This window comes from Pleurodeles waltl, chromosome 1_2 (assembly GCF_031143425.1).
Source record: "Pleurodeles waltl isolate 20211129_DDA chromosome 1_2, aPleWal1.hap1.20221129, whole genome shotgun sequence".
NCBI lineage: Eukaryota > Metazoa > Chordata > Amphibia > Caudata > Salamandridae > Pleurodeles > Pleurodeles waltl.
In genome coordinates this window covers 405,453,723-405,479,738 of record NC_090437.1, presented here as the reverse complement: position 1 = coordinate 405,479,738, position 26,016 = coordinate 405,453,723, and the positions used below count along the sequence as shown (strand labels likewise).

Here is a 26,016-nt window from a genome sequence, read left to right as displayed (position 1 = left end):
AATCGCTCTATAGTGAAGGCGAACCGGTGCTGGCTAGAAGTCAACGGGTGCAGTCCACTTGTTCGCATCCGTTCACAGAGCGGACATTTTGGAGTGAAGTCAGCGTAAAAAAAACGGGTTCGAGAAGTTCAAACACACCAAATTTTACTGTATTTTTAGTAGAACAAACACGACTTTACAACTGTACCGCGACAGTTTGGGTCGATTTTGTGAAACAAATTGTACTTTCAAATAATTCATATTAACTGAAAAATAATAAAAATACGTTTTGAAATATTTCTACCTCGGGTTACTTTGGGTTGATTTTCCTTTATGCGCTGTCATTTCTTAAGAGCCTTCCTGGCACTAAGATTCCCAAAACAGTCTTAAGATGGCCGTCGGGTGTGCGGGGGCGGGGTCTGTATCGCCCCGGTGTCTGGTCTCACAGGCCCCGCCCCCGTGGCTGCCGCTGGACTGCATGGAATGCAGGAGATGGCGGCGGCGCAGCGGGCCACAGGCTGCCGGAGCGGCGTCGGAAGCGCTAACCAGAGAGCTACTGGAGAGGAGGTGCAACTGGAGCCCATAGCCGACTCCTAACGCGGAGGAAAGGCCCGCACCGTGCGAGAGGTGGCGGCAAGGGACTATAGCGCTGGACTGGGGGACTGGGACCGGCAGCCCGGAGAGGCGACATGTACTTCTTGAGCGGGTGGCCCAAGCGGCTGCTGTGCCCGCTTAGGAGCGTGGAGCAGCCCTTCCAGCTGCAGCCCGACCCGCAGCGCGCGCTCTTCGCCGTGATATCCAGCAGCCAGCTGAGCGTCTGGAGCAGCCGGGTGAGTGGACATACCTGGGGATGTGGGGTACTCTCTCTAGCCCTCTAATGACATTTGTAGAATTTCTCTATCGTTGTCATCCTGTTCAACGCGGTGTTTCTTTCAAGGTCGATCACCTTTGTGATGCTTCTTGAACCTTATTGCAGTATGCAATGGTTACAATGTAGAACATCGGGAAATAATTGGTGGGTGGTTGCTGGAATTGTTGTTCACATTCTATGGAGTGCATGTGGCAGTGTGTATAGAAGCAGGGGTATCAGTATGTATTATATGCAGGCGTAGCAGCCAGGGGATTTAGTAGGAAAATGTGGGTGCTGTAAGCAGACGCTTTTATGGGTACCAGGCTTCTTGTCATCTTTGCCAGTGACTGGCTATTTGTGTTTGCTATTTTACGCACATTTGAAACACTTTTATACTCCCTTCAGTACCTGCTGAGACTTGAACAGAATAGTTCACACCGAGGTGATCGAAATCTGCCAAAATAGGCGGACTTGTCCTCGGTTGGAAACTATGGCCAGTTTCACTTGTTTGGTATGAGCTATCTCTGAAGTGAACTCTCGTGTCAACTTACAACAGATGTCCTCCGTGCGTGCTAGTGTTACAAAAACAAACACGTCTGTCAACCACACAGACGAGCTGTTTGCTATGTCGCTTTTTATTTTACTCGTTCTTTACATAACTGCGTTGGATTTTCGTCAATTTGCTGTTGAAGCAACCAACAACCGAGACGTGGAGCAGGGTCAGGTGTTTTTTTGAAATAAATTACTTAGAATAGCTCGCCACTTTTAGCCTACGCAAGTTTTACACAGTTTCAGTTTTATTGGTGATGCATGATTACTTAAAACCATTGCAAAAGGTAAAAGAAAAATACAAGGCAAAGAGTACCAAGATAAAAATGATACAGGCGCCGGTTAGATGCATTATACCTCTTACAAAAAGAGGTATGATAAATACATTAAAGACGTTAAAGGGCATACAAGAGTTATCGTAACTGCGTAACCAGCTGCTGTCGCGTAAAGTGACATCGGTGAATACAAGCTGGTTCGAAGGGGCGTAGGTCGCCTCTGTTATAAGTTTTTGAGTGCAGTTAAGAGCCTTAGGTCCTGTGGGTCGCATGAAGACGAAAGCAGTGAGTTCGCTGGCATATTTTGCACATCTTGACAGGGATCTTAAATCTGTTTGTGCAAAACCTATTGCAGAAGCCTCCTTGCTAGTGCAGACCCCCTTCTGTAAAAATAACGACTTCAGCGATGACCGCCTAGCAGCCTCTAGAGTGGAGCAGCAACACAGTAGGTGGAGCCAGGATTCCTTGCTGAAGTCACAGAGCCTACAAGCCCCCCTTTCCCCCTGCTGGGACCAGGCTGGATTGAAGTCTGCCACGGGTAGAGCTAGCAGGCGTAAACACATTATGTTTTTACTTGTGTGGGGATTAATGGCCTCAAGGAGACAGGGCTGAGGCCTTCTCATCAGGTATGATGAATTCAGGGGGGATAGAATGTATGTTGCCCGCAGTGATGCAATGTCTTGCTGAAATGTTATGAGACGCACCTGTTTGTTAATTACCCAGTACCATGATGCCAAATCCACACGAGTCAAGTGCCAGGGCTGCTGTTTCTATTTGAAAAAATTGGATTGCTTCTGCACTTGACTCTGCTGAGGGGACCCAGGTCTTCCAAAGATGCCTTTCAGGCAAGCTTTCAAAGAGTTTGCTGGAGCTCTTAATGTGCGTATGTAATGTTTCAGAATCTCCGAAGCACAGGCTAGTTGTTGACTTGTCAGTCCAAATTCCAGATGGACTCTGGATATTCTCAGATGTCTGCGTTCTTGAAACACCTTTTTAACTCGAGCGTGCAAGCGCTCTGACTTGTTGTAATCTATCTGTGGGCTTTTAGCTGCGCCCACTGCATGCCCATCACTATCACTCGTTCATGGGCCTTTCAAAAATCCTTTATTACTAGTAAATGATTTACGTTCGTCCCTCCTTGGGCAGTATTGGTACCGCCTTGGCCGTCGACCCTGTTACATGGATAATTGAACGTTTGTCGATATATTTTAATGCGAGCAAACTTCCTTTTTTCTTTGTCTCTCTCCTCATGGGGGATGAGGCACTTTGAATTAGCTCGCTTATGTCAACCGTTTTACTTTTCATTTTCAATTTATGTGGCATGAAAAGTCTAGTTAGGAATTTACGACGCTAATAGCTCTAACTCGAGCAAACACGAGACCCATTGCATTGCTAAATGCTTGTTGTATCCTAGAGTCTGCAGATGGTACAATGTGGTAGGGCAGAACTCCGGGAATGTCTGGTGCCCGTAATGGAGCACTGGTAAAAGTCAGGCCTTTATAACTTTCAGTATAGGGGCCGCAGAGGAGCTTTTTAATTTCTTGTTAAGATTTACAAGCAATTGGGCATGGAACAGGTACGTTAACTGATTCGCTCCCGGAGCACCACAACCCTCTTGCATAACAGTTGAAATTGTCATTGCTTATCGGCTGTATCAGTCTGCATAATTGTAAATAAGCTAAAACTTTGTAGACTGGACTAAAGGATCCTAAATTGGCCTTTGATTTCTTTGCAACTATACTAGAATTTGGGCTCCGGTTACATTGTTTTTTCTTTATAGTTGTCAGAAGTCTACACATTTTGCAGTTCTTCAATTTGTTTACAGTTTGTAGTTTAGCATCGCTGAAGCCCAGTGTTTTGAAAGTGTCTCATGGTTTTCACACGCCAAAGCCTTTGGCCTAGTACTAGTCGCTCATGCCATTGTATGATGTTGTGAGTACACAGACCTTTACTCTTATACCTAAATGTAAAGGATCAACTTGTGGCTTTTTAATTTGATGCTGAATCCTGCTTTGACAAACCAAGTAACGCATCTTGTTTTAATGAGTTACTTTATGATCTCCTAAGCAATCCCCCCGGACGAGTTTTTAACACGGGGCACATATTAATGTTCCTGTTTACACTGGATTGTTAAAAGGCACGTTGTTGCTTAGATTTCTGAAAGGACGATGCAAGAATTATGTAGCAGTTTGTTAAACATTTTCAGTTGTCTTTTGAGCCCAGACTTTATGGTATAACAGTAAAACGTCCTAGGCTTCGTACTATCCATTTGCATTGTTCTTAAAGACCAGAAATAGCAAGTCTACAGTTCTAGCTGGTTTTATAAATATACAGGGATAATAACCACTTAGTGTGCAACGATGGAGTGGTCTACTTTGGCTTTTAATTCGAGCATGCATGGCTAAAGTTGACCAAAAGGGCCTCCCACCCTTAATCTGCAATTATATTTTCTGTGGTTTAAACTTTGTCATTTGTGACGCAGTCAACATCATTTTGATGTGACCGTGGCCCTCTTAGGGATTGTCATGCATATATTTCTGCAAAATACTTGTCCTCATGGTGCCTAAGCACCATGTGGTAAACGTTTACTTTGGCTTTTGAAATCTAAATGAGATGCAGCAGTTGCATAATTCCGCTAAATACAAGGTTATAGACTTTATAAAAACAAATGTATTGTTTTAATTTAACTAAATTTGCAGTAGTCTCCTTGTGAGTGCTGGAGAGTGGTTGACCACTGGTTCAAATGGCACAGGCAGCCCTCTTCCTTTGATGGTCACTGGATAAAATATAATTTAAACAGACTAAAGGGGACAGATCTCAGTGTGCTTGAAAGAGGGGTAATGCCTGAAATTAAACTGAGTACCAAGCCAAAGAAACCTGTAACAATTGTGGTCTTGTTAAATGTAGATATTATGCATTATTGGAAGTCACTCCATAATACCATGTTAGGGAAAGAAATTCTCTTGGTGAGTTCAATTCACAATCTTTTTTCCTCCCTTTTTTTTCACACCAGGAACTTCAAAAGTAAGCTGTAGCAACTCACAGCGAAATCTTGGTGAAACAGGTCTATGTAAGCAGCACAGATCCTGAGATGAGAAAAATATTTTAATTTCGAAATACGTTTCTCTGTATTAAACATGGCCTGTTGTTTATCAAAACGCCGTGCTTTTTTAAAAGTATTTTTCACAGGAATGTTCTAATAAACATTTCCCATTTTATAGTATTTAGTGAATTACATTATTGTAAATAACAAATTTCGCCCAATATGAAAATTAGAAAAGAAGTTCGTCAGTTCAATTTCTGTCTGCACCTGTTGGAAACTGATTATGTCAATACCTTGATAGATTGAAAATATCAAAGCACATTGCTTGATGTTCATTTCCCTTTGATCGGTTACATTTGTTCACAGGAAATTTAGACTAAGCATTCCATTGTGCAGTTAGTGGTTTATTAAGTATTGTGAAAGAGCACAATCCCCCTTTCTGAATTCCCACCAATGATATTTACAAACCTCACTGGCTTCAGCTTTGTGTTCTTTTATCATGCAATCAAAATACGTTTGGTCGCATTATAGGACCACTCAATATAGTTAAGATGGTTAACTTGATAGGCATTGCTGTTTTTCGAATACCTTTTAATATGTTTTGGTTAGAGCCTGCACCAAGATTGACATTGATAACTTTCATTTAGATTTGCTTGTTTGTAGATGTGTTTATGTACAGTCCCCATATGAAATTTTTGTCTCTGGTACACAAAACTCTAATGGAGAGGGCTTGTAATGTGGGAGTTTTCATGTGGCGCATACTCACCAATCACTTGGTCTCTTAATGCTTCAGTGCAGAGATCGTGTGCAGTTGTGGTTTTGTCATGAGTTCCATATGGGGTGCCTTTGGCACTCCCTGCCCTAATGAGTAGTGTAGTGACAATGAGTGGACGATTTCCCTACAAGAGGGCATCATGAAGAGGTTGTGCATTCTGAAATAAATATACCAAATGTGCAATTTATATGTGGAGATTAAAGATCTTGTGTCTTGAGGTTTATAGAACGCTTCATACCATTATAAACTTTGAGATTGTATTGTTGTATATTGGCAATTTTGTATCTTTTCTACCACATACATGGTGCTTATTTGCTGAAGCGTTTTATGAATGGTTAGCATGTTTTTCTGTGGGGAAACTGCCAAAAGTAGAGGAGTTTGTTATGGAGGTTGTTAGTGTGTTATGGTTTTTACTTACACAGAGTGTGACAACTGTGTGGTAGCTGGCCATGTAATTGGTCATGCAATGGGCTATATAAAGCTGCCACAAACTCATGCAATTTGTTATACTATTTGTCCTTAAGAGGTTATACAATCTGTTAAGTAAGCAGTTATTCATGTGATTGTTCATGCTTACGTAAGAATGTTGCTACTTTCGGACAATTTTGCTACCCATGTGATATTATGTGCAGTTATCCCAGAAGCAACAGAATATAAGCCACTTGTGGTAATTTTAGATCAACAGGAAGTACTGTATGAAGTCAACCTAGAGTGACAGACTCCTAACCCCTGGTGGCAGTGTCAAACCTCCAGGAAACACTGTATACAGGCACCAGAATCTTAACCCCTCGGGCAGTGCTGAACCATCAGGAGATATCATGAGGTTTAGTCTAGTGAGACAGAAGCACCATGGTAAATGATCTGTTTACCTCGAGTAGTATTACATTATTAGATAGGCATTATTGTATACTGAATGTCACAATTGTCGGCTGAGAGTCTAGGGGAAGTGTTTTAACTTAAGTGAAGAGGCAGGTGAATTGGCAAGAGTCTGGGCAAAAGAGCAATTGAGACTGTAGCCTGATGTCCAGTTTGTAAAATGTGCTTGTATACGTTTTCACAACAGTGCTAGATTTTGACTATTTTTTGCCTTTAAGCATGGGGGAAAGCGTCAAGGTCGACTAACACGTTTCAAAGGTACCACGTGTGGGCTTTGCGTCACCTGTTTGTTTCCTAATATAATAATAAATGTGCATGAAACCTTCCCCGAAAAAAATAACTTTCTTCATCCTGATTCCTGGAAGTGATTTGCTGGAAGATCATAATATTAAAAGGGGTTGAAATGTATTGTGGAGGGTGCGTTACAAAGCTGAAGAGTAGGTCTAAAATTCCCATATTATTTCTTTGCTCTAGGATAGCCCAGAAACCCCTGAATACAACTACATAAATATGTTTAAATTCCTTGAATACAGCTACATAGTTATGCCTAGTAAAATGGCACAGATGCCTCTCATCTGTGAGCGTTTCTAATTTGGATAATGACGGTAAATGCTTTTCATATATATCTTAAAATAACATGCATATGGGTTTTATTTTTTCTTAATTTTATTGTTTAAGGGGCAGTACATGTTAGAGCTGGAGACTTCTTTGGGTCTTGTGTAGGTATGTTATCACAAAGCACTACAAGTTCAGTGAGAAAACTTATGTTAATGAATTTTATGATAGGATCTAAGAATAAAAACTCTTTAAATTTGTCCCTCTATAGTCGCATCTCAAACAATATTGCCCCCACAGCACAGATACGGAAGTAAGAAGCATGTTTTTGGGGTACTTAGGGTTGGAGGTGATGACCATAACTTCTCAGTTTTTTCAGTCTTGCATCAAACCGTAGTATTCTTTGATGTAACTTTTCTAATTTAAGCATACATTATCGTGGAGCAGAAGCCCCTCTGTACTTGTTAGAAAAGATAGATTTTTTTTTCTTATCTATTGCAGTTCTGTTTAGTAGATTTGTGGTAATGTTAAATAGAATATGTCAGTACAGAATGGGAAAGTAAATGTCCCTGGCATTCGTAGACATTAAGAGGTACTGAGTGTGGATTGAATGTTAATAAATAATCACTCTATTAATCTAAAATGTTAGTTTGCAGAGTTTCACAAAAATCTGGTGACCCCTTGTCAGAACCCCTTTCGGAGGGCGCCAATACACTCGGGGGCTATAGTGGCCAACCATGGTAGTTGAGGCTTTTGAGTCCTGATGTCCTGGGCCTACCTTCTGTGGATCCTGAGTGACTGGGCCAAGTACCCTTACTGCACGTGACTCTCAGTGAAAGCCATTGACAAGCGGTCAAAGGATCTGTTAAGGGAGGTGGGGACGGGAAGGTGTTGATTCAGGTAAGTAGACACTACTTATAACATCAAAGTGCACATTGTACACACACTAAATCACTGTAAAGTCAAATACTTCTGTAAGAAAAATAAGTATTTTTTTTCTAACTCTACACATGCAAAGGAATAGCTACAACCGTGGGCATTAACACAATCCCCTTGAGGTTAGGGCACTATTAATTGTCAGGCAAATCTCTGCCCCACCCGCTGTCTTGTAACGTAGTTGGAGTTACTCCCCATTCACTGGTGGCCGCATCCAGGGAATGTTTACTAGTAGGCTGTACTCAAGAGTTCCTCTTTGACTTGCCAAGATTTATTCAAAAGTGTCACAGGGCTATAGCATCATTAGCAGTGAGACCCCCGGGCCCCCTAAGTCCCAGTTCCTTACCTGCTCTGGTGGTATTGAAGCGTTCAGCGGTGTAGCGAGGGCCCTCACCACAGCCCCTGCTCGCACACAAGGTCGCCAATCTTCGGCTGAGACAAGTTTTGTGCTCCTGCCTAAATAAGTTCAACGGTGGCCTCTTCTGGCATACGGGGTCACTGTGGCGCCACCAAGGGACTAGGATGCGTAGTCACAAAAATCCCTCAAGTGACCTTAATTCTGCATGTTCCGAATATCCTACCTCTGGACAAGTCATCCCTCGGGTGGCACAAATAGACGACCTGTCAATTGCTGCACCACAAGAGAGTGTCCAGAAGAATGTCAATCACCTCCAGTAACACCATTTACCTTAAACATAAAACAGAAGTAAAAGTGTTTCGGTGGGCACGTGGTTACAAATGGATTGGTCAGGATATACAACAGCACATAAACTGAAACTTGAAACTTAATATTTTGAACATGAAAGAGAGCAGGCTGTAAACAACAGACCTTGCAGCATATTATGGGCAAAAACAGAATAAGGCATACTGGACGGAGAATCCTTAGCCGTACATTCTACGTCTGACTGAGCTGAGTTTGTCATGCTTCAGTGGATGAAAAAACGTTCAGACTATATGTATAAAAAAAAATAGGATCTTAATTCTAATCCTGCCATGACCTTTACTAGTGTATTTATACCCAACAATTAATGTAATGGACCAGGCGAAAAACAAAGCAAGGTTCAACACAAGACAAACCTCTAAGTAAAAACGTGAAATTAGACTATGTGACATGTTCTAACGAGGCTAACTTATGACCCTAGGTGCAACTGCACATGTATTTATGACGATTTATAGAGCTCAAACCACAACAGGAATAAAATGGGCATTGGCAAGTGAATAGATCTCTCTTTTACCCATATATTAGTGTACATACATAGCATATTTTACGTAAATAAAGAATTTGAATTTGTTACCATTTGTAAACTCTTTGCTCTAGTGCAATTTTATATCATATTTGACTTTCCTAAACCACGAGGAAGTCTCTGCTTTAAAAGGCTGAGCTACTGTGTTTTCCAATGCTTGCAAGGTATGTGTGATCAAAGTTTCATTCAGATAATCGGGGGTGTTCTGACTGTGGGAAGGTTTTCATTAAGGGGCACGATTCAGAGCTCTAGATCCAAGGTTGAAGGCAGTGAGACTCAGTGGGCCAAAGGAATGTTCAGATCACATGCTCATTCAATGTTATGTGTATTTGTAAAGCGCACTATCCCCCACTAGGGTATCCTTGCACTAAGCAGGTGTGGCTGTGACTAGCACATGCTACAGTAGGTTAGTTAATTGAAAAGCCAGGTCTTCCGTGGAATTCAAGAAGTGAGGAGGAGGAGGCTCTGATGTGGAGTGGGATGCCATTCCACACTATAGGAGTGAAGCAAGAAAAAGCTTGTCCTCTTGGTCTGGATTCTGTCTGTGTGGGCTGCATGTGAGTAAGGGCGCCTGCTGAGCAGTGGTGTTTGGGTGGTTAGTAGAAGGCAATGAGACTGTTCAAGTAGGTGGTGGGTAGATTGTGTAGTGCCTTGAATGCATGTGAGTCTGAATAGAGACCATTTGTGTATCGAGAGCCAGTGGAGCTCTCTGGTGTGTGGTGGGGTGAGTGCTGTGTGTGAGGATGAGGATGAGTCTGGCTGCCAAGTTCTGGATGATTTGTAGTCTTCTAGTGCATTGCTTGGTGATACTGGCATAGAGGATGTTCCCGTAGTAAAACTTGCTGGTGACTATGGCATGAGTGATGTTTTTCTAATGTCACTTAGGAGCCATATGAAGATCTTCCTCAGCATCTACAAGGTCTGAAAGCAGGATCAAGTGACTGCATTGACTTGTGCAGTTTTGTCCAGTTTGCTGTAGATAATTCTAAGGTTCCTGGCTTGGGTGCTGGGTGTGAGTCCAAGTTTGGCAGGCAATCAGCTAGAGTCTCATGGAAAGGCGCTCTTGCTGAAGATCATGATTTCTGTCTTGTCGGTGTTGAGCTTAACATAAATGGCTTTCATTCAATCCTTGGCCTTTCTCCAGTGCGCATATAATGATGGTCACACATGTTCCATTTGTAATTGCCAATTCTAATTATTTACAACAAGGTCATTGTTGTTATTCAATTAGATCAAACTGCTTACAAGCATGCACAAAGTCAATATGTCTAGCTTGTTTTAGCTTGTATTTGTTGTGTGATAGGTCTGGGTGCAATGGCAGAAAACTCACAAAGAGGCACCTAAATACTGGATAAACAGCATGCTACATGCTAAATGCCTCTAAATTTGGGCAACTATTTTTACTACCCAATTTGCAAATAGGGGGTGGGGGCAGCTTTATTTTGGTGCCCTGGTCTATGTTCTATCCCAGTCTGACCCTGCTGTAAGGCATAACCTTATTTACAAAGCAGGAACGCTAAGTTCTGTGACAGTTTATCACCCACATGCTGTAATGCTAACAATTGCCAGCCACAGATTAGGGAAGACAACCTCTGGAGCAGGGAGGGCAGCTAGTGTAAGTTTTCTGGTTACCAACATGTCTGCTACCTTTGGAGGAGTGAATTAAATTATATATTGTGGAACGGGCAATTTCACTGGCTATGGAATACAAGGCTATCACTGAGAGTTTCAACTTACTTAACTCACTCTTTTTTTTCTCCCACAGGAGACTTCCATTACCCTATCAATAGGGAACAACTTTTCAATTTTTGCTGATTCCTTCTCAACATGACTGACTCACAACCACAAACCCTACACGAAGTGTAAAGAGGAACATGCTGGACAATTGTAATAACTTAACATGGAAAGAAAGTAAATAAAATAAAAAAAATACATTTTACTTTTCTTCCTTATGTGCCCTAAAACATCTTTAGTGACTGGGCACTTTAAGGTTAATCTAATGCGTTTAAGTCCAAAGACAGATCAAGTGTATGTCTAGAATATCTCTTTACTGACAGGAAAAGCAGACGGTAACATATTTGTATCCCCTTTTCACAACAGCTCAAAAGAAGATAAAAAATATACATCAGGCCCAAGACATGACAGAACCCTGTTAAGAGTGCAGTAATAGAAAGCTCAGCATGCTAGCGAGGTCACCCAATGAAATCAGTATGCCAAAGAGTATCAAAGAGAAGAACTCTTTGCATACAACCTTTTTAGGTCGAGCATAGCTGCGCGCATGCGCTGCTTTTCTGACGTGTTGGTATGTATCTGGGCTTTTAACAACGCCCACCTCACGCCCATCACTATCACTTGTTCGTGGGCTTGCCCTTCAAAAATCCATAAATGACATTGGTAAATGGTTTACGTTTGTCCCTCCTTGGGCCGGTTTAGTTTCCGCCTTGGCTATCAACACTGTTACATGGCTAATTGCACCTTTGTCGATAAGTTTGACTGAGAGTGAACTTCTTTTTCCTTTTGTGTCTTTCGTTATCACTGATGCTCATGGCGGCGATGGTGCTGTGAATCGGCTTGCTTATGTGAAACTGTTTTACTTTTGATTTTCAAGTTATGTGGCAAGAAAAGTCCGGTTAGGAGTTTATAACGCTAGTAGCTTTAACTCGAGCAAACGCGGGACCGATTGCATTGCAAATGCTTGTTTCAAATCCAGCTCTATGAATCTATGCACACAAAAGCAGTTTGTAGTTATGTGGGGTACACATTGCTTATGGTTCTCATACCCCTTCCGTGCCTGTGAAACCAACACACAGGCAAAAGAAAAAATCCTTGAAATCCAATGGGGAATTGTTAACTTCTGCTCTTTGATAATGGGTATTTTGGGTCCTTTTCTTGTGGTACTTGGCTTGTATCCATGAGGAATTTAATATATTTCTCGATGTCAACCAGGATGAAAGTCAATCACTAATGCTATGTAAATGCACAGAGCAGTTCTTAAACACACAAATACTGAATTATAACTAACAATAAAGGACAGTATGTCTGAATGCCTTATCCCCTCATAACATACCATAAGGTTTTACTAGGAAATTCAGCAGCAGCCTTGCAATTGCACAGGAAAACATCTGTTTTTGTAAAATGCAATTACCGTTTAAGTGCATAAGTGTGTCTTTAACGTTCTTAGGTGCACTACACCAGCATCCCCTTACAAAAGATATAAATAACTTCCCAAACCAAGAGGTTTGGCAGGAAAATTACAAATGACATGTTTTAAAAAAACATTCACGAACAAGAACCCAAAGATTATAGAATATACACACCATCTTGACTGAGTCACTTAATTTTAAAGTCTGTGGACAACGAGACTTGAAGCACACATTATTTGTGATAAAGTAATTTCCTGCTTTCCCCGCCCAGAATTATCCCTGCAGTCCTGTACCGTTATGTTTCAGATATGCACCTAAGCTATTTTCATTATTCGTTCTTTGCTTTATGCTCAGTAATACCAGGGTAGGCCTACAGTTGCTGCTCAACCAACTTGCACTTTAGACAGCTTTGAACAATTTGGAAGTAAATCTGTTAAAAACAAAAGTGGTTTCTTTTGGTAGGAATAGGACTTCAGGAAGCAACTGGTACTATAAGAGCAACAAACGTATTTCAGTTCATTGTAATAAATATTTAGGGGTGCATTTTGATGCTAGGGGTAGCTTTGTTAGTCAGAGAAAGGAGGTTGAAGTAAAAGCATTGGTGCTGCAGGCTTCTCTTTCAAAACTATTTAAAACCCCCACGGGACCAAATTTGTTGCCACTATTGGAAGTCATGAGAGCAAAGATCACACCCTCACTGACCTATGACCAGGAAGTCATGTTGGGTAGAGGTACATGTCTGTTAAATAGATGTTGGTTATTAAGATATACAAGAGGGTTTTTCATTTACTGCTATCCTTATCTCCTGCGCAGGTTCGACTTGAATCTGGTCTTTTAGATCAGCGGGCAGTAAATGCAGGTGCCTTTTTTCCACTATTTCATAAGTTACTGGGGGAAAGAATGGGAAGTTTGGAGTCAGTTTTATGGCTCGAAATTAGAGCGACTTGTGGTAAAAAGGTCACACGCTTGTTTTTTGATTGATTGTAAACGTTTACTAAGAGTTGAGAATCTTTGGGTTAGTAACCCATCACGTTCACGTTTAAAATTTAGTATTAAAAAGAGTGTTCAGCTGTGGTCTTTCCACTCGGATCGAGCTCTCCTTGACAAACGCAAACATGATTGGGTGGTAATCAACACATATCAGCCAGCGACTCCTTTGTATCCTGAAAATATGATGTTGAATGTTTTGTTTGCTAGGGGCACTGCGAGCAGTGATTGAAGGTGCATAAACATTCTCCCTGCTCTTGCTCTTTCCGGCTCTGAATCAATTTTGCACAGTTGTTGAGTTATTTATGGCTCTTATTATATTGATGGCTGCTATTCCATGATGGGTTAATCAAGGCACGTAAGCACTTTAAAGTTTCACACAGTAGCCCACTCCATGTATAAGCATTAGAATTTGAATGTGTCTGCCGCTCATGGAGAAGGTATATGAGGACTAGGGAAGCAATTTATGGACTCATGAAGTAGTCTTAGTAACAAATATGTGCAATCTGTGTTTTTTAGGTTGGATCTCTTGCTATTATTGAAAGGTCCTGTTTTGATGTAAATGTATTGCTTTTTAGCTGATACATTTCCTGTCGTCTCTTGTATATGTATTTAATGTAATTGAGTATTTTATTGTGAGTATAATGTTGAGTATTAGTATTGCGTTGTTTTGGTAATGTGGGGTTTTTAATCTGCTTATGTATCAGAAAGTGAGTGTGTTTTTGCATTGTCTTTGGGTTTTAAATTGTAATGGATTTTAATATCTGCACAATAAAATTTACAACACTATTTTCATCATTGTTGGAACATGGGTGCTGGGACGGAAAGTCACCTGCATGGTAACAACGTGTACCCCTGCCCTAAGTTCCCAACTGTACTGTTCTCTGGATCCCTTATGGTGATTTTGTTTGTCATTGGTAAATACAGATCAAGCACGTATGTCATGATCTAGCCCTAGCTCACAGACTGCTATCTTGTTGGACCGGGAGGAACACCCAAAGCTCTAGTCACTCAAGATTTAAGCAGCACAAGCATGGTGGTGGCAGCATACCGTGTAGTGATCAGTAGTAGTAAATAGGTCCTTTTAACACTGTCACTGGTTTGAGGTCTACAGGCTCACTAACCTTTTTGAAAGTTCAGCTGCTGTTTGCTTAACTCCTCCTTGGCCTACATCAGGTAGATGTGAAGTGCTGCACAATGGATGAGTAGTGACTGTGCCGGATAAATGTGTGCCTGGGAAGAGCACAGTAGTGCTCACACTGCACATAATGGTGGACAGAGCACATGCCTTAATGTTAAAGGCTTGACTAGATTTTGAAGTGCTTTTTAGGGAACTTATGTATACTACACAAGGACCTCCCTGATTGCCCATGATAGCCAGAGTAAGTGTAATATGTTAAACAAATGTCCCCTAGGACTTATTCACCAACATTTCCACTTGCTTTGAAAGTGTGCAAACTGAATTAGTAACTTGTAGCATAACCAATGATATTGAAAAAGCGTACAGGACACAATATCTTGTATAATGATTGTTTTCACATCTTTAGTATAAGAAATAGTGTTCTTGTGCAATTTTGCTTCTTTATTAATATACATTTTAGTAATCTGGTAATATTATTTAGTATTCTAAGAAGCAGCGTTGCCTCAGCTCCATTCTGCAGCCCTCCCAGTTAGGCCACGTCTTTTCCTTTCTTCCTGTACTCTATTCATCTGTGTGCTGGTTAAGAGTGATCAGACATATAAAGACAGACCATTCCTGTGTGCTCCAGACATACAGTACACTGGGGAATCCAAGCGTGCAAGCAAACTGCATGCTAAAGTGTTCCAGAAACATGGGCTCTGTCTGCTTTGAGGCTGTATAGTGAGAACAAGATGTTTCCGAAGCGCACAAAGTATGTGCAGATTACAACTCTGCAACAGTCTCCGTTATTAACCAGATGGCACAGATCCAAAGGTAGCCTGGAGGTGACCGCTTTTAACCTATCAGGAAACTGTGGTTTATGGACCTAATGCAAAGATCTCTGTGCGTGCTGCAAGTTATACATTCTAGTCTCAGTAAGATAGTTCTGTGGGTTAATCAACACACTTCAAAGGTTTGTGGGTAACATACTGGTTACAGGCTCCAGTCCAAGGCCCAAATAAGGAAACTTTACACAATCCTGATGAAATTGTTCTGTACTAGCAATGCACAGACCAAACACATAATTGAAATATTTTCTCCCAATGTCACTTCAAAACCACCCTAATACCTCATCAACCCGAAGCATATTTGCCAGAATATCAAATATGTGCACTTTTGATCTGAACATTTTCAGTGCAACAGATGTTGGATGGGCCATGCCCACTGATGTGAAACTACATGGTTCGCACTCTGCAAAGCACCCCACCACAAACTGCAAGATATATTCAGAATATGCCAACAATTCCCTATGAGCCCTATGTCTCTATGCATTATTTCTGAACATAGGAAATTCTCTTACGTGTAAACCAACTGATAAGTGCATGCAGTGAACATTTACACAACTGCTGTATAAGCACACATGTATGCGCATCTCACGTATAATGTAATGCGCAAGGTATGGGCACATTCTTTGCCGGCCCATTCTAACTAATTTGCACAGTACATTGGGTAAGTCCATTTCTTTGCTTGAAAAAAACTGAGTGCAATACGAAGTAGTTTAACTCGCCCAACTAGTTGGATCTGTCAAAGATTATCATCCGACATGCTAATTTTCTTTATTTCTCTACTGGAATTCTCTCTATACCTGGCTGCTCTGAAATCATTTCAGTTCTAAAATATTTTTTTCCATCACATTCTTAATAGTTATTTCTGCAAAGCACACCCGCTTTGCTCTATGCCAAGCACTCTGTCAACTGAAATATGTAGTGCAAATTAATTCCACAAAGACAGAATGGTTTAAAAATAAATTTGGCAAGGTCCTTTGCAGGGACGGCACCAGCGTTGGCAAAAAACAAGCCTACTTGGGTATAAATTAAACATGTTGCTTCTTAAGCACTGGACCATCAGCATCAAATATACTGTAAGCAGATGACTGATTTTACCATTAGCTGAAGATGAAAGAAAAAGAAAAGGGCTTTCTTGGACTTGAGTTCAAAATGAGAGACACAAAAAGCTGATCGCAAATTAAAACAACTGTTCACAGTTATACATCAAAAATACGTTTGTGCTTTTTTTGTTGAACTACAGACAAACACAATTTGCTACACCAATAAAGAAGATAAAGGATCATGGATAAGGTAGGGTAAAGTTCAGAATTTATATGTAGTGATGTACATTGGTATCCAAAAGTTGGATCCCACAATGTTTAATGGGACAACACACAGAATACGAGTTAAACTGTGTTCATGTTTAACACACAGAGCAATGACCACCTATCTAGCAGTGGGCAAGGTATTCTTTTAAGCAATATCTATGTGCTTTGAGTCTATAAGCTTCCACCTGTAAACTCCTTGGCTTGTCAGGGGCACAACACTACTCAATGCCCACGCCCCGGAGTGGCCGTCTGATAGGTAAAGATAAAAGTGGATAGACTAGTTAATTGTTATTTGCCCCAAATCTCCACGTGATCTTTACACAGAATGGGAAGTGGTAAGATTGTAAAATTTCTGTGGATCTCCTGCATTTCGAAAGTTTCCAAAATAAAAAAGATATTTTTTTCCTCATTTTCAAATCTCAGTTACAACATCTGAAAGAGATGCTACAATTTGAGCAATAGTAGCCCACCACTACACAGGTTTTTCGGCTACGTTGGCAGAAATGCAAATTTCTTCATATCAGACAAAAATCTAAAATCCTTCAATATGGAAACTGGCCACAGGCACAAGATATCCCATTTTGGTCTGAACACCTAGGGAAGCGTCTCCACAAACCAATGCAGCAAAAAAAGCATAGGATTTATCCGAGACAGAGATGCAGGGGTGTAGAATCTAATAAAATATCTACTTGTCCATAGGACTAGTTGGTTCTTAAATCTACTTGTCCTGTAAAAAAATAAATACTTGTCCCTTTTGGTGCTGTGTAGTTCGGCAACAAATTATGGCAGCAATCTCATTATGTAAGAGCTCTGATAATAATCTCTGATTAAGCCAGAGCTGCTTCTGTAGTAGGGCTTGAATAATTACAGTTTCAATCCCTACTATAACAATTTCCTTATTTTCCCTGTTTTTTGCAGAGCTGCATACTGGGACTGGAGGAGGCAGTAAGCAATACTTCCAGGGCTGGAATGCCTTTGAGTATGCAAACCTACTAACTTGCATGTTTTTAAGATTATCACCAGCTCTTCTCTAATCTTTTCCCATATTGAGAAAGGTTGGAAATGTACTCCCGACATTTGCAGAAGTAGAAGTTCTTCCAGGGTTGGGAAAAAAGTGGCTGGAAGGAAAGTGAACTTGTAAACGCTCAATAGATTTTCACATTAGCAAATCTACACAGGGATATTTGATCTTGCTAAAATACAGTTCACAAATATTTTCTAGGAGTACAATTTCCTGGTCTGCTTCTGTAAGTTCTTGTGAATTCATGAAAGCCACTCATTCAAAGACGTGTACCATTGGAGCACTTCTGTGACTTTAATTAAGAATTGGGTCCCTAATTATGTCTGCCGTTAACCAAGACATTTTGGTTTTTTTAAACTTCTGTCTGTGGGTTGACTTTACTATGATTGATCGTATTTTGTAGTTCCACCAGGCGCATATTGGCACACAAAGTAGTCTTGTTCAGTGCCAGGAACTACTGTGGCAATCAGTGACGTAAAGAAACCGGAGGGGCCCGTCTGCAAAGAACATGGGGGGGCCCCCCACCAGATTCATTCAAGGCACATGCTGTGCTCAGGGGCCCCGTAGAGGGGGTCCCTCTGCACCGCAGAGTCTGTGGGGCCTTTGTTACGCCACTGGTTGCAATATGTATTTTTTGAGACCGAAAAAACTTTTTTGGGTTTTTGCCAATGTTCGTTACAATGGTGAGGGCTTGGCAGCTCCCACAATAATAAAGTGTTAAAAAGTCATCCCAGAACAAGACGTGCATTGACGAAACCAAAAGACTCACAAATGTCGGATCGGTTGGCTATGCCAGTGCTTGTTCATTTTCATGCTTCCCATAATCTTGTTAAAAATGGTTTAACTGATTTTCCATTTACAGTATTTTTGGAAATACTAGCGTGCATCAACACATTTTATTAAATGACACTTTAAGGAAATAGCACCTAAAATTTCATAGTAGCAAAATGTTTTTTTCCTACTTGCATTTTGTTTTCTGAACCTTTTATTTTGAAAGCAAAGAATCACCACTCTTGCTTACAAACTTCTGAAAACATTTGCAATTAATCAGAGATGTTTCTGAGAGCATTATACTTAGCCTCATATTGTTAAACTTTTCAAACTTGTGTACACTTTTTTTTTTTTACTGGAACTACTGTCAGTAGTGAGTGTGAACTTAAAACGTTTATTTACAGCGCTCACCCTAATAATAAAGGCTTTTCATTAATGAACTATAAATACAAGTTCGAACAGCATTAACATATGAACACACATATTACCTTAACTGCAGACAGTTCCCTTCTCTGTAAACTGGTGACCAAGGTGTCTGTGTTGCGGGGGGTTGAGCCTACTTACAAAATAAAAATGAAAACTTGTTGCCCTTGACCCCCCCAAACAATATGTCCTGGGCGTCGGGCTATGGGAATTCCACATCCCTGTATAATGCATGTGTCAATCGCCGAACAGAACACCTACTATGTTCTGATGGCGAATGAAGATGTTGAGCAAGCTATGAGAAAGTCCATGATTTCCTCAGATAGAGGAATTAAAATTCTTCCGCTACCAAAGTAATGGCCCATGGAAAGTAGGTTTCCATGCACAGTCACTAAAAGGTTTACCTAAAGACGCCTCAGTCAGTTTCCCAGTACTTCACTTTTGTATGATACTAATAAAGCAAGTAGGAAAACACAAAGCTGTCTGAGATGAGCACATGGGACAGTAAATAAGACCCTACTCTCTCTTTTCCTGCTTAGAGCAGACTTTACAACGACAACATATTCAAGCCTTTTTGGGTGTTTCAGAAATGCAATCAGCAAAGTACCGCTCCTGCAGCCTTGCCACATCCTCTGAAACATATGAAGTGGAGCTGCTGATTCTGTAGCAGTAAGACTTTCAATGATGAATAACTGAAAGTAAAGAAAAGACATGAGCCTTCCTGTGATGGTCTGATGATGAAACAACCTACACATTGTATGTTGCCATCTGCATCAGGTGGGTAAACAGTTTCTTGTAGCAAATGTGAGTTTTATGACTCATCATATGACTGAAGAACCTGATCGTTATATTGACTTCTTGTAATCAAGTATACAGGTGGGCTTGTGAACTTGAGCCACCTGACCCCAAACTGTAACCGGGGAAGTGCTCCCATTATGAATTGTGGTGAGCACATACACATCTCGTCTATCCGAGAACTATACAGTGAGCAGTTCGTTGGAATGCAATGCAGTGCTTAGGGATTTCTGGAGCTTCTTACAAACAAGATCCTGTGGGAATCCTTTGCGGTGACATCGAACTGTACCACAGGCTACCGTGCCAGCTTTGTACAGCTCACTGAACAGCTCTACTCCCATATAGAAATTGTCCACATTAAGCTTGTAACCTTTGTGAAGGAGTTGCCGGACGAGCTCCCATACAATCCTTCCTGTGACTTCTAGCATGGGAGGGCAGTCTACATGGTTTAGAGTGTATACATTTTCAAGCTGCACACATAGCCAGTAAAGCTCTCACACTGCATGATGCCATAGTGAGCTCTTTTTCTTTCAATGTTCTGCCTGAATAGCAGCCACCCTTTGTACAGGATCAAGGACTCATTGATGGCTAAATTCTTTCCAGGAGTACAAATTTCTGGAAACCTGGCAGGCAAATGTTCCACGACAGGCTGAATTTTGAACAACCTGTCATGGTCTGGATAGACCCGGGCAGTGCAGTAGAATTGTCATTGAAATGCAGCATGCACTGCAATAGCAAAAAACAATCTCTGCACATGTACTGTGCAAAGATGGAGGTTAGTCAAACCGTGCGAGTAGACCAGTAGGGCTGGAAGGTTGGTTTCTACACTGACCCCATTTTGAGCGTAAGGCCCAAAAATATCTTCAGCTCCTCAAGTGATGTGGGAGTCCCATAGCGTGCCCTAGAACGAGGCCCTAGAGTTCCTCCATGCTCCCTCTGAAATTGTTTTTTGCACAATTTGCTCAAGGAAGTCAACATTCAAAAATAGATGGACGTAGCCAATTGGCAAAAAGTTTGCTGTATCTACTTTGCATCCAGCGTTGCCAGTGAAAAGTGGTATTTGGCGGCTGAATTAAATTGTGGCGCTGACAAGAGAGCACTCAGTCTGTGTTTGCTGCTGCACATGCTTGCTCTCTGGGTTGGTCTACACTGTTTTGGTCTCCCCGCTGCGCAGACTGTAATTGCTAAGGGACAACATTATTGCCATCATCGTGTCCCTCAAAACCGCTGGAAGAGGTGTCGTTGGATGGGACTCTGACTGAATAATCACGTCCTGATTCTGCTCCATGTCCTCTATCTCAGATGCTGTCTCAGTCTCTAATCCTGCCTCATAGCTGTCCTCCATAAACTGAGTTACGGCTTCTGTAGCAGTCATCGTCCAAGATGGCATCTCTGCTGCTGGCTAAAACCGTCCTCCTAAAACACTATTCTACATAGAAGGCAGATTTGTTCTAAAAGACTTGTGCAACTGTGAATAAAGATGAAGTCATGTTCCCTTATTTTCTTTCCTAAATCATCCGGTTCTCCATAGAGACTATGCCACAATACCCATCATCACAGCCTTTAGCACTGTAGGGGCCAAGTGCGACAATCATTTTTTACCTCCTCCGATTTCCTCAGTACCACCTGGCAAAAGTGTCCCTCACCTTTCCATAGCCTCTCTCTAATATAAGTTTCATTTGTTTTAAAGTGCTGGTAAAGGCTGGCTTTACTAATACACTCAGCAATCCACATAAAATAACAGATCTTTTCTTTGCAGCAGGCGTATTAACCCTCTGCCATTACCTTATGGCGAGTCAAAACTGCCACTAGATAAAACTCCATCTCTCTATATAACAAGAGATCTTGAATTTTTTTAAATCGTGTGATTCCCCTCCCAGTCAGTGCTGCCAGCCCTGTGCGTGTGTGTATATTGTATGTGTGTGTGTGCATGTGTGTATATATATATTTATTTTTTACCTACAGTGGGTAGTTATAGTTTTGGACCTAGTTCCGATAGAAAAAAATGTTTTTGACTTGGCTTTTATCTTTGGCAACGTTTGACGAATCTTCAGGAAATTTTCCAGAAAAAGTGTCAAGTTGGGTCTGGTTGTGCATGGAAAATTTCGGGGTGATCATTCAAGTGGGGGCTGAAAAACAAGGGAGAATGATGTGTTTGCCATAGGGATTTTGAACACAAAGCCTGAACAGCTGGACGTAATTATACCAAATTTGGCAGAAAGCCAGCTCTTGTTCCAGAAAAGCAGTCTTTTTGTTACCTGGTTTAAATCCTTTTAGTAGTTTTCGAGAAATTAAAGGAAATGCAAATTTGTATTCTTTGGATCACAATGAATTTGCGATTACTCCTGATCCCCCCCCCCGCCCACGCCCACCCCCTCCCAGGGGCTCTAGAGAGCCTCAGGGACATCAGCTCCCAAGGGCTTAGTATTAATTCTGGAGGTGGGGGGACACACAGACCCCCTCCATGGTCTTTAAAGAGCACCACCTTCCCGGTTCTTTGTTAAATAAGGTGGGTGGGGGGCACACTGACCCCCTCCTGTGGCTGTTTTAAGCTGCAGGACCACCACCTCCCTGGGGTTAAATGAAACACAAGTGAGGGGGTCTCCCAGAACCCCACCCCTGGTTACTATCCCCTCCCCAGGACCAGCTAGTGCATTCAAAAGATTGGGGCATTGTAGCCCTCTGCTGGAGCTAATAATGGCCCTGAGGACCACCACCCCCAGGGCTGGCCCTTGCTATCTCCCGAGGTGAACACCCTTGGGAGATAGCTGTTTCTCCCTCCCAGCAAAAGCAAACACTAACTCTTCTTCCAGCAAGTGGGAGCTGTCAAAATGCTTCTGCTTGCCGGAAGCAAAGTTTTCATCTCTTTCCCTGCCTGCAGACATGCAGGAGACAGGAAGCCAACTGTGACTATGTGTCTTGAGGCTCCCTGCGGTCCTCAAGATGTTTTTAAAAAAATGTTTTTTTTTTTTAAAGTGCCTGCTTTTTGAATAAATACACACGGCAGGATTCATTCTAGCATGATGCTCATTTCATGCTAAGTAAACATCAATGGGAAGCACTTACAGCTATAAACAAAGCAGGTGCCCAAATTGAAGCTCCACTTCGGTAAAGTGCTAATCATCCTAACTTCTTGGGCATGACCAAAGCATGTTTTTTTTTTTTCTCTGCATTTCCACCTTGAAATTCATCTGTAATCCTTGATGGAGGTGTTTGCGTCCTTGCTTTTTTCAAGTACAGTATCTTGGGTAGTGGCTTTGACAAGTGGGTTCTTTCTTGTCATCTGCTCCTGAGACCAGAGATCCTGTTTTCTCTTTTAAAAACAAGTATGAAAAGTGACCTAAAATCCCTGTCCATTTGGCCCCTCACAAATATACATGCCCCATATACATTAGTGGTTTGTTAAGTCTTCCTCCCCATTTTCTCAGGAAGATGGACAGCTTATTAAAAGGACCGCCAAGCTAGTTTCCTGCCGATTTTGGCAACGCATTCTTGATGCACAGGAATATGATCACATCTCCAACAAACAAAGAAGCTATTCAAGAGTTGCATTCGGTAGGGTGGTTATGGGGGGGTATGTTGCAGGGCCTGGCCACAGCCTTCGGCCCTGCGGTCAATCCCCACAGCACAAGGCCAAAGGCTGTGCATGGCATGGAGTTGGGTGGTTAACTGGGGAAGGCTGCAGAATAGGAGGTTATAGGGGGTAGGTCACAGGCCAGACCCTGCTAATAATCCCTGCCGCGCCCAGCCGAAGGCTGTAGAGCAGAGGTCTTCAATCTGTGGGTCGTGACCCCCAGGGGGGCCGTGTAGTCCTAGAAAGGGGGTCACACATTTCCCCAGCTGATCATTAAAATGCTTCAGTTGAACTTTAATTGATGAGTCTCCTGTGCTGTGAAAGGCAGCTGCACATACAGCTAAAGAAGCCATCGTGCCAGGGGCCTGCTTCCTGAATGAAATGAAAATGTGAGCTACCAGTTGATCTGCAAATGCAAATGGTAAAATACACAAATGTAAAGGATGCTTTTGAGCCGGTTCTGGTTTCAATTGATGGAATCACTCACAGCTTTGTGATGACAAAGATTTGTTCTTTTTGAGTGGCAGTGCAAAGAGTTAACAACTGGGCTGTGAAGTGTGTGCTTTTAATTGCAATTGTATTTGCATAGTGCTTACTACCCCTGAGGAGGTGTTGAAGGGACAGCTATTAAAAAATGTATTATATATGGTCTGGTATTACTTAAATCTACATTTTGGAACCACCATTTTATGTTAAACCGTTCTCTGCATTTTGCAGTGGCATATCTTATACTGTGTGTAATGCAAATATAAAATAATGACTTACATTTTCACAGTGCTTTCTGTCACAGGCTGTTACCTCGTGGCACTAAAAATACACAAGTCACTATTCTCCACTGCACCAACCAAGATTTAATTTGGTAGCTGTCTGGATACACACAGACCTCTGCAGTGCATTAACTAATAGAGGTTTCATAATGCACTACAGTGCATTTCCCAATGAGTAACCACTTTTTAAATTTATTTTTCTTTTAAAAAAAAAAAACGTACAGAATATTTTATGGCATATTTATGAGAGGCTTGCGACACCAGAGCATCACTTTTATTGACGCTCCGGCCGCACAAGCCTCTCAGACATACCTATGAGGCGACGCACAGCCACCCTACGCGGCTTTGCATGGCCTCATAGATATGGAGTAAGGCAAAGCAGCGCAAGCCGCTGTGTTGCCTTACTTTGCGTCAAGGCGTTGGGCGTTGTGGTGGGTGTTCCCACACAACACCCTTGGATTTTGACGCTGCCCCAGATTTATAAAATCACGTAAACTGGAGCAGTGCCAAAACCTTAGGCAGGGATATTGAGGAGAAATATTTTAATTTCTCCTCATTTTTTTCCTCTTTCCATGTGTGTTGCTTTCTGCTGCACACATGGAAAGAGGAAAATACCTCTCAGGATTGTATTTGTTCCGGAAGGTGCCCCTTCCTGCACAAAGGCAATCCTGCCTATGTTGGCGCAAGGCAGCAATTTGTGTGCCAGCGCAGGGGAAAAGGACAGGAATGCACAGTATTTCATAAATATGGTGCGTTCCTGTCCTTTTATATTGAGGTAGGGCAGTGTAGCAAAAAGACTTGCGGTGCTGCCACACGCCAATTCCTCATAAATGAGGACCTTTGTTTTTAGCCAGACCCTTGACCACGCCCCCAAACTCACTGATCTTTGGTTTGCTAAACACTGTTTCATATTATTTCCTCATCGTAAAAATGATTTGCAGTGGGAATTGGGGATGCTTATGATTGTCAACGATGAGGATTACCAGGTTCTAGATTTTTTTGTCAGGAGGGGGTCCTTACGCCTAAAAAACTTTTGAGAGGGGGTCCCGGCATCAAAAAGTTTGAAGACCTCTGCTGTAGAGGCTGATCGTGGTCCCCCGGAGAACCACACATGTATAAAATAAAAAATAGTGCCATTTTATTTTATAACTCCTTCTTGGGAGCGCACTTGCACTCCCCAGGGGAAAGGCACCATTATTTTATTGGGTAGGCCCCTCCCCTCAGATAATATCTCTGGTTTCTAGTGGCATTTCCTGGCTGTGGATCATGGCCACGCCGTGATCCACAGCCAGGAAACTGTGCTAGGAAACTGTGCTAGGAAGGCATTGCTAGAAAAGGGGGACTCCCTCCTTTCCAACGATGCCTTCATAGCATCTAGGGAGGCAGTGCACCCCACCCCAAGTGCGCTGATGTCACAGATGAATGGGGTCAGGGAGAGACACGCAAGTGATTCTGCAATATCCCCCCTCAACATTTCCCTCCCTCCTGGTAGAAAACAAATAAGGAATCCTCCGGTGCTTTATACAACAGAGGGTCCTTTTGAGCCCTCCCCAGTGTCGGCCAATGGCTGACAGACGCACCATAAGAGGTTAAATAAAATATTTCATAATTTGTGTATTTGTTTGATGAATGCTTGTTTCTGTATTTTATGTATTGTTTTATGGTTCAGTTTATTAAAATACCTAAGGCTGGGGTCCCTGGATTTCTATAATGACTTAGTGGAGGTCCCCTGACTCCAATAATGATTCAATGGGGGCCCTGGATTCCAGTAATAATTAAGTGGGTGACTCCAGAAGTCGGAAGGTTAAGAACCAATATGGTAAACTATACAAACAACACAACTGCTTTATTCCAATGCACACGCAATAAGGTGGTAAGGCAAGGCCACAAGACCATCTAGTCTCCCATGCATTGTCTTGATCTGGTGTGCTGATTTCTCAGTACAATTGTTTTACTGTTTAAACGAGGTCCATTCATTCTGCCAAGATCTTGCCTGCTCTTACAGTCATAGTTTCCCTTTGTCAGTGCCACTACACCTATGCGTTTGTCCAGGGCCCACCTTATACAGAAATAATTAGGGACTTACAGTTGTAGGCCCTATCTGGTTCCCCACAAAACAACTGTCAGTAATGTTATCATACATGTTGAAATCCACGCCTATTCAATCTGCATGCTTAC

General features: G+C 41.9%; 1 protein-coding gene across 2 annotated transcripts in view; it reads left to right on the top strand.

Moving 5' to 3' along the window:
- The first annotated feature begins 435 nt into the window (after positions 1–435).
- Positions 436–26,016, top strand: part of RIC1 (RIC1 homolog, RAB6A GEF complex partner 1) — a 673,031-nt gene continuing 647,450 nt past the window's right edge. Inside the window, exon 1 of one of the 2 annotated variants that reach the window (XM_069240247.1) lies at positions 436–809. In XM_069240247.1, coding sequence (XP_069096348.1) covers positions 669–809 — 141 coding nt within the window. In that variant the 5' untranslated portion in view covers positions 436–668. The remainder of the gene's footprint in view (positions 810–26,016) is intronic. The other variant, XM_069240239.1, reaches the window with a different exon arrangement.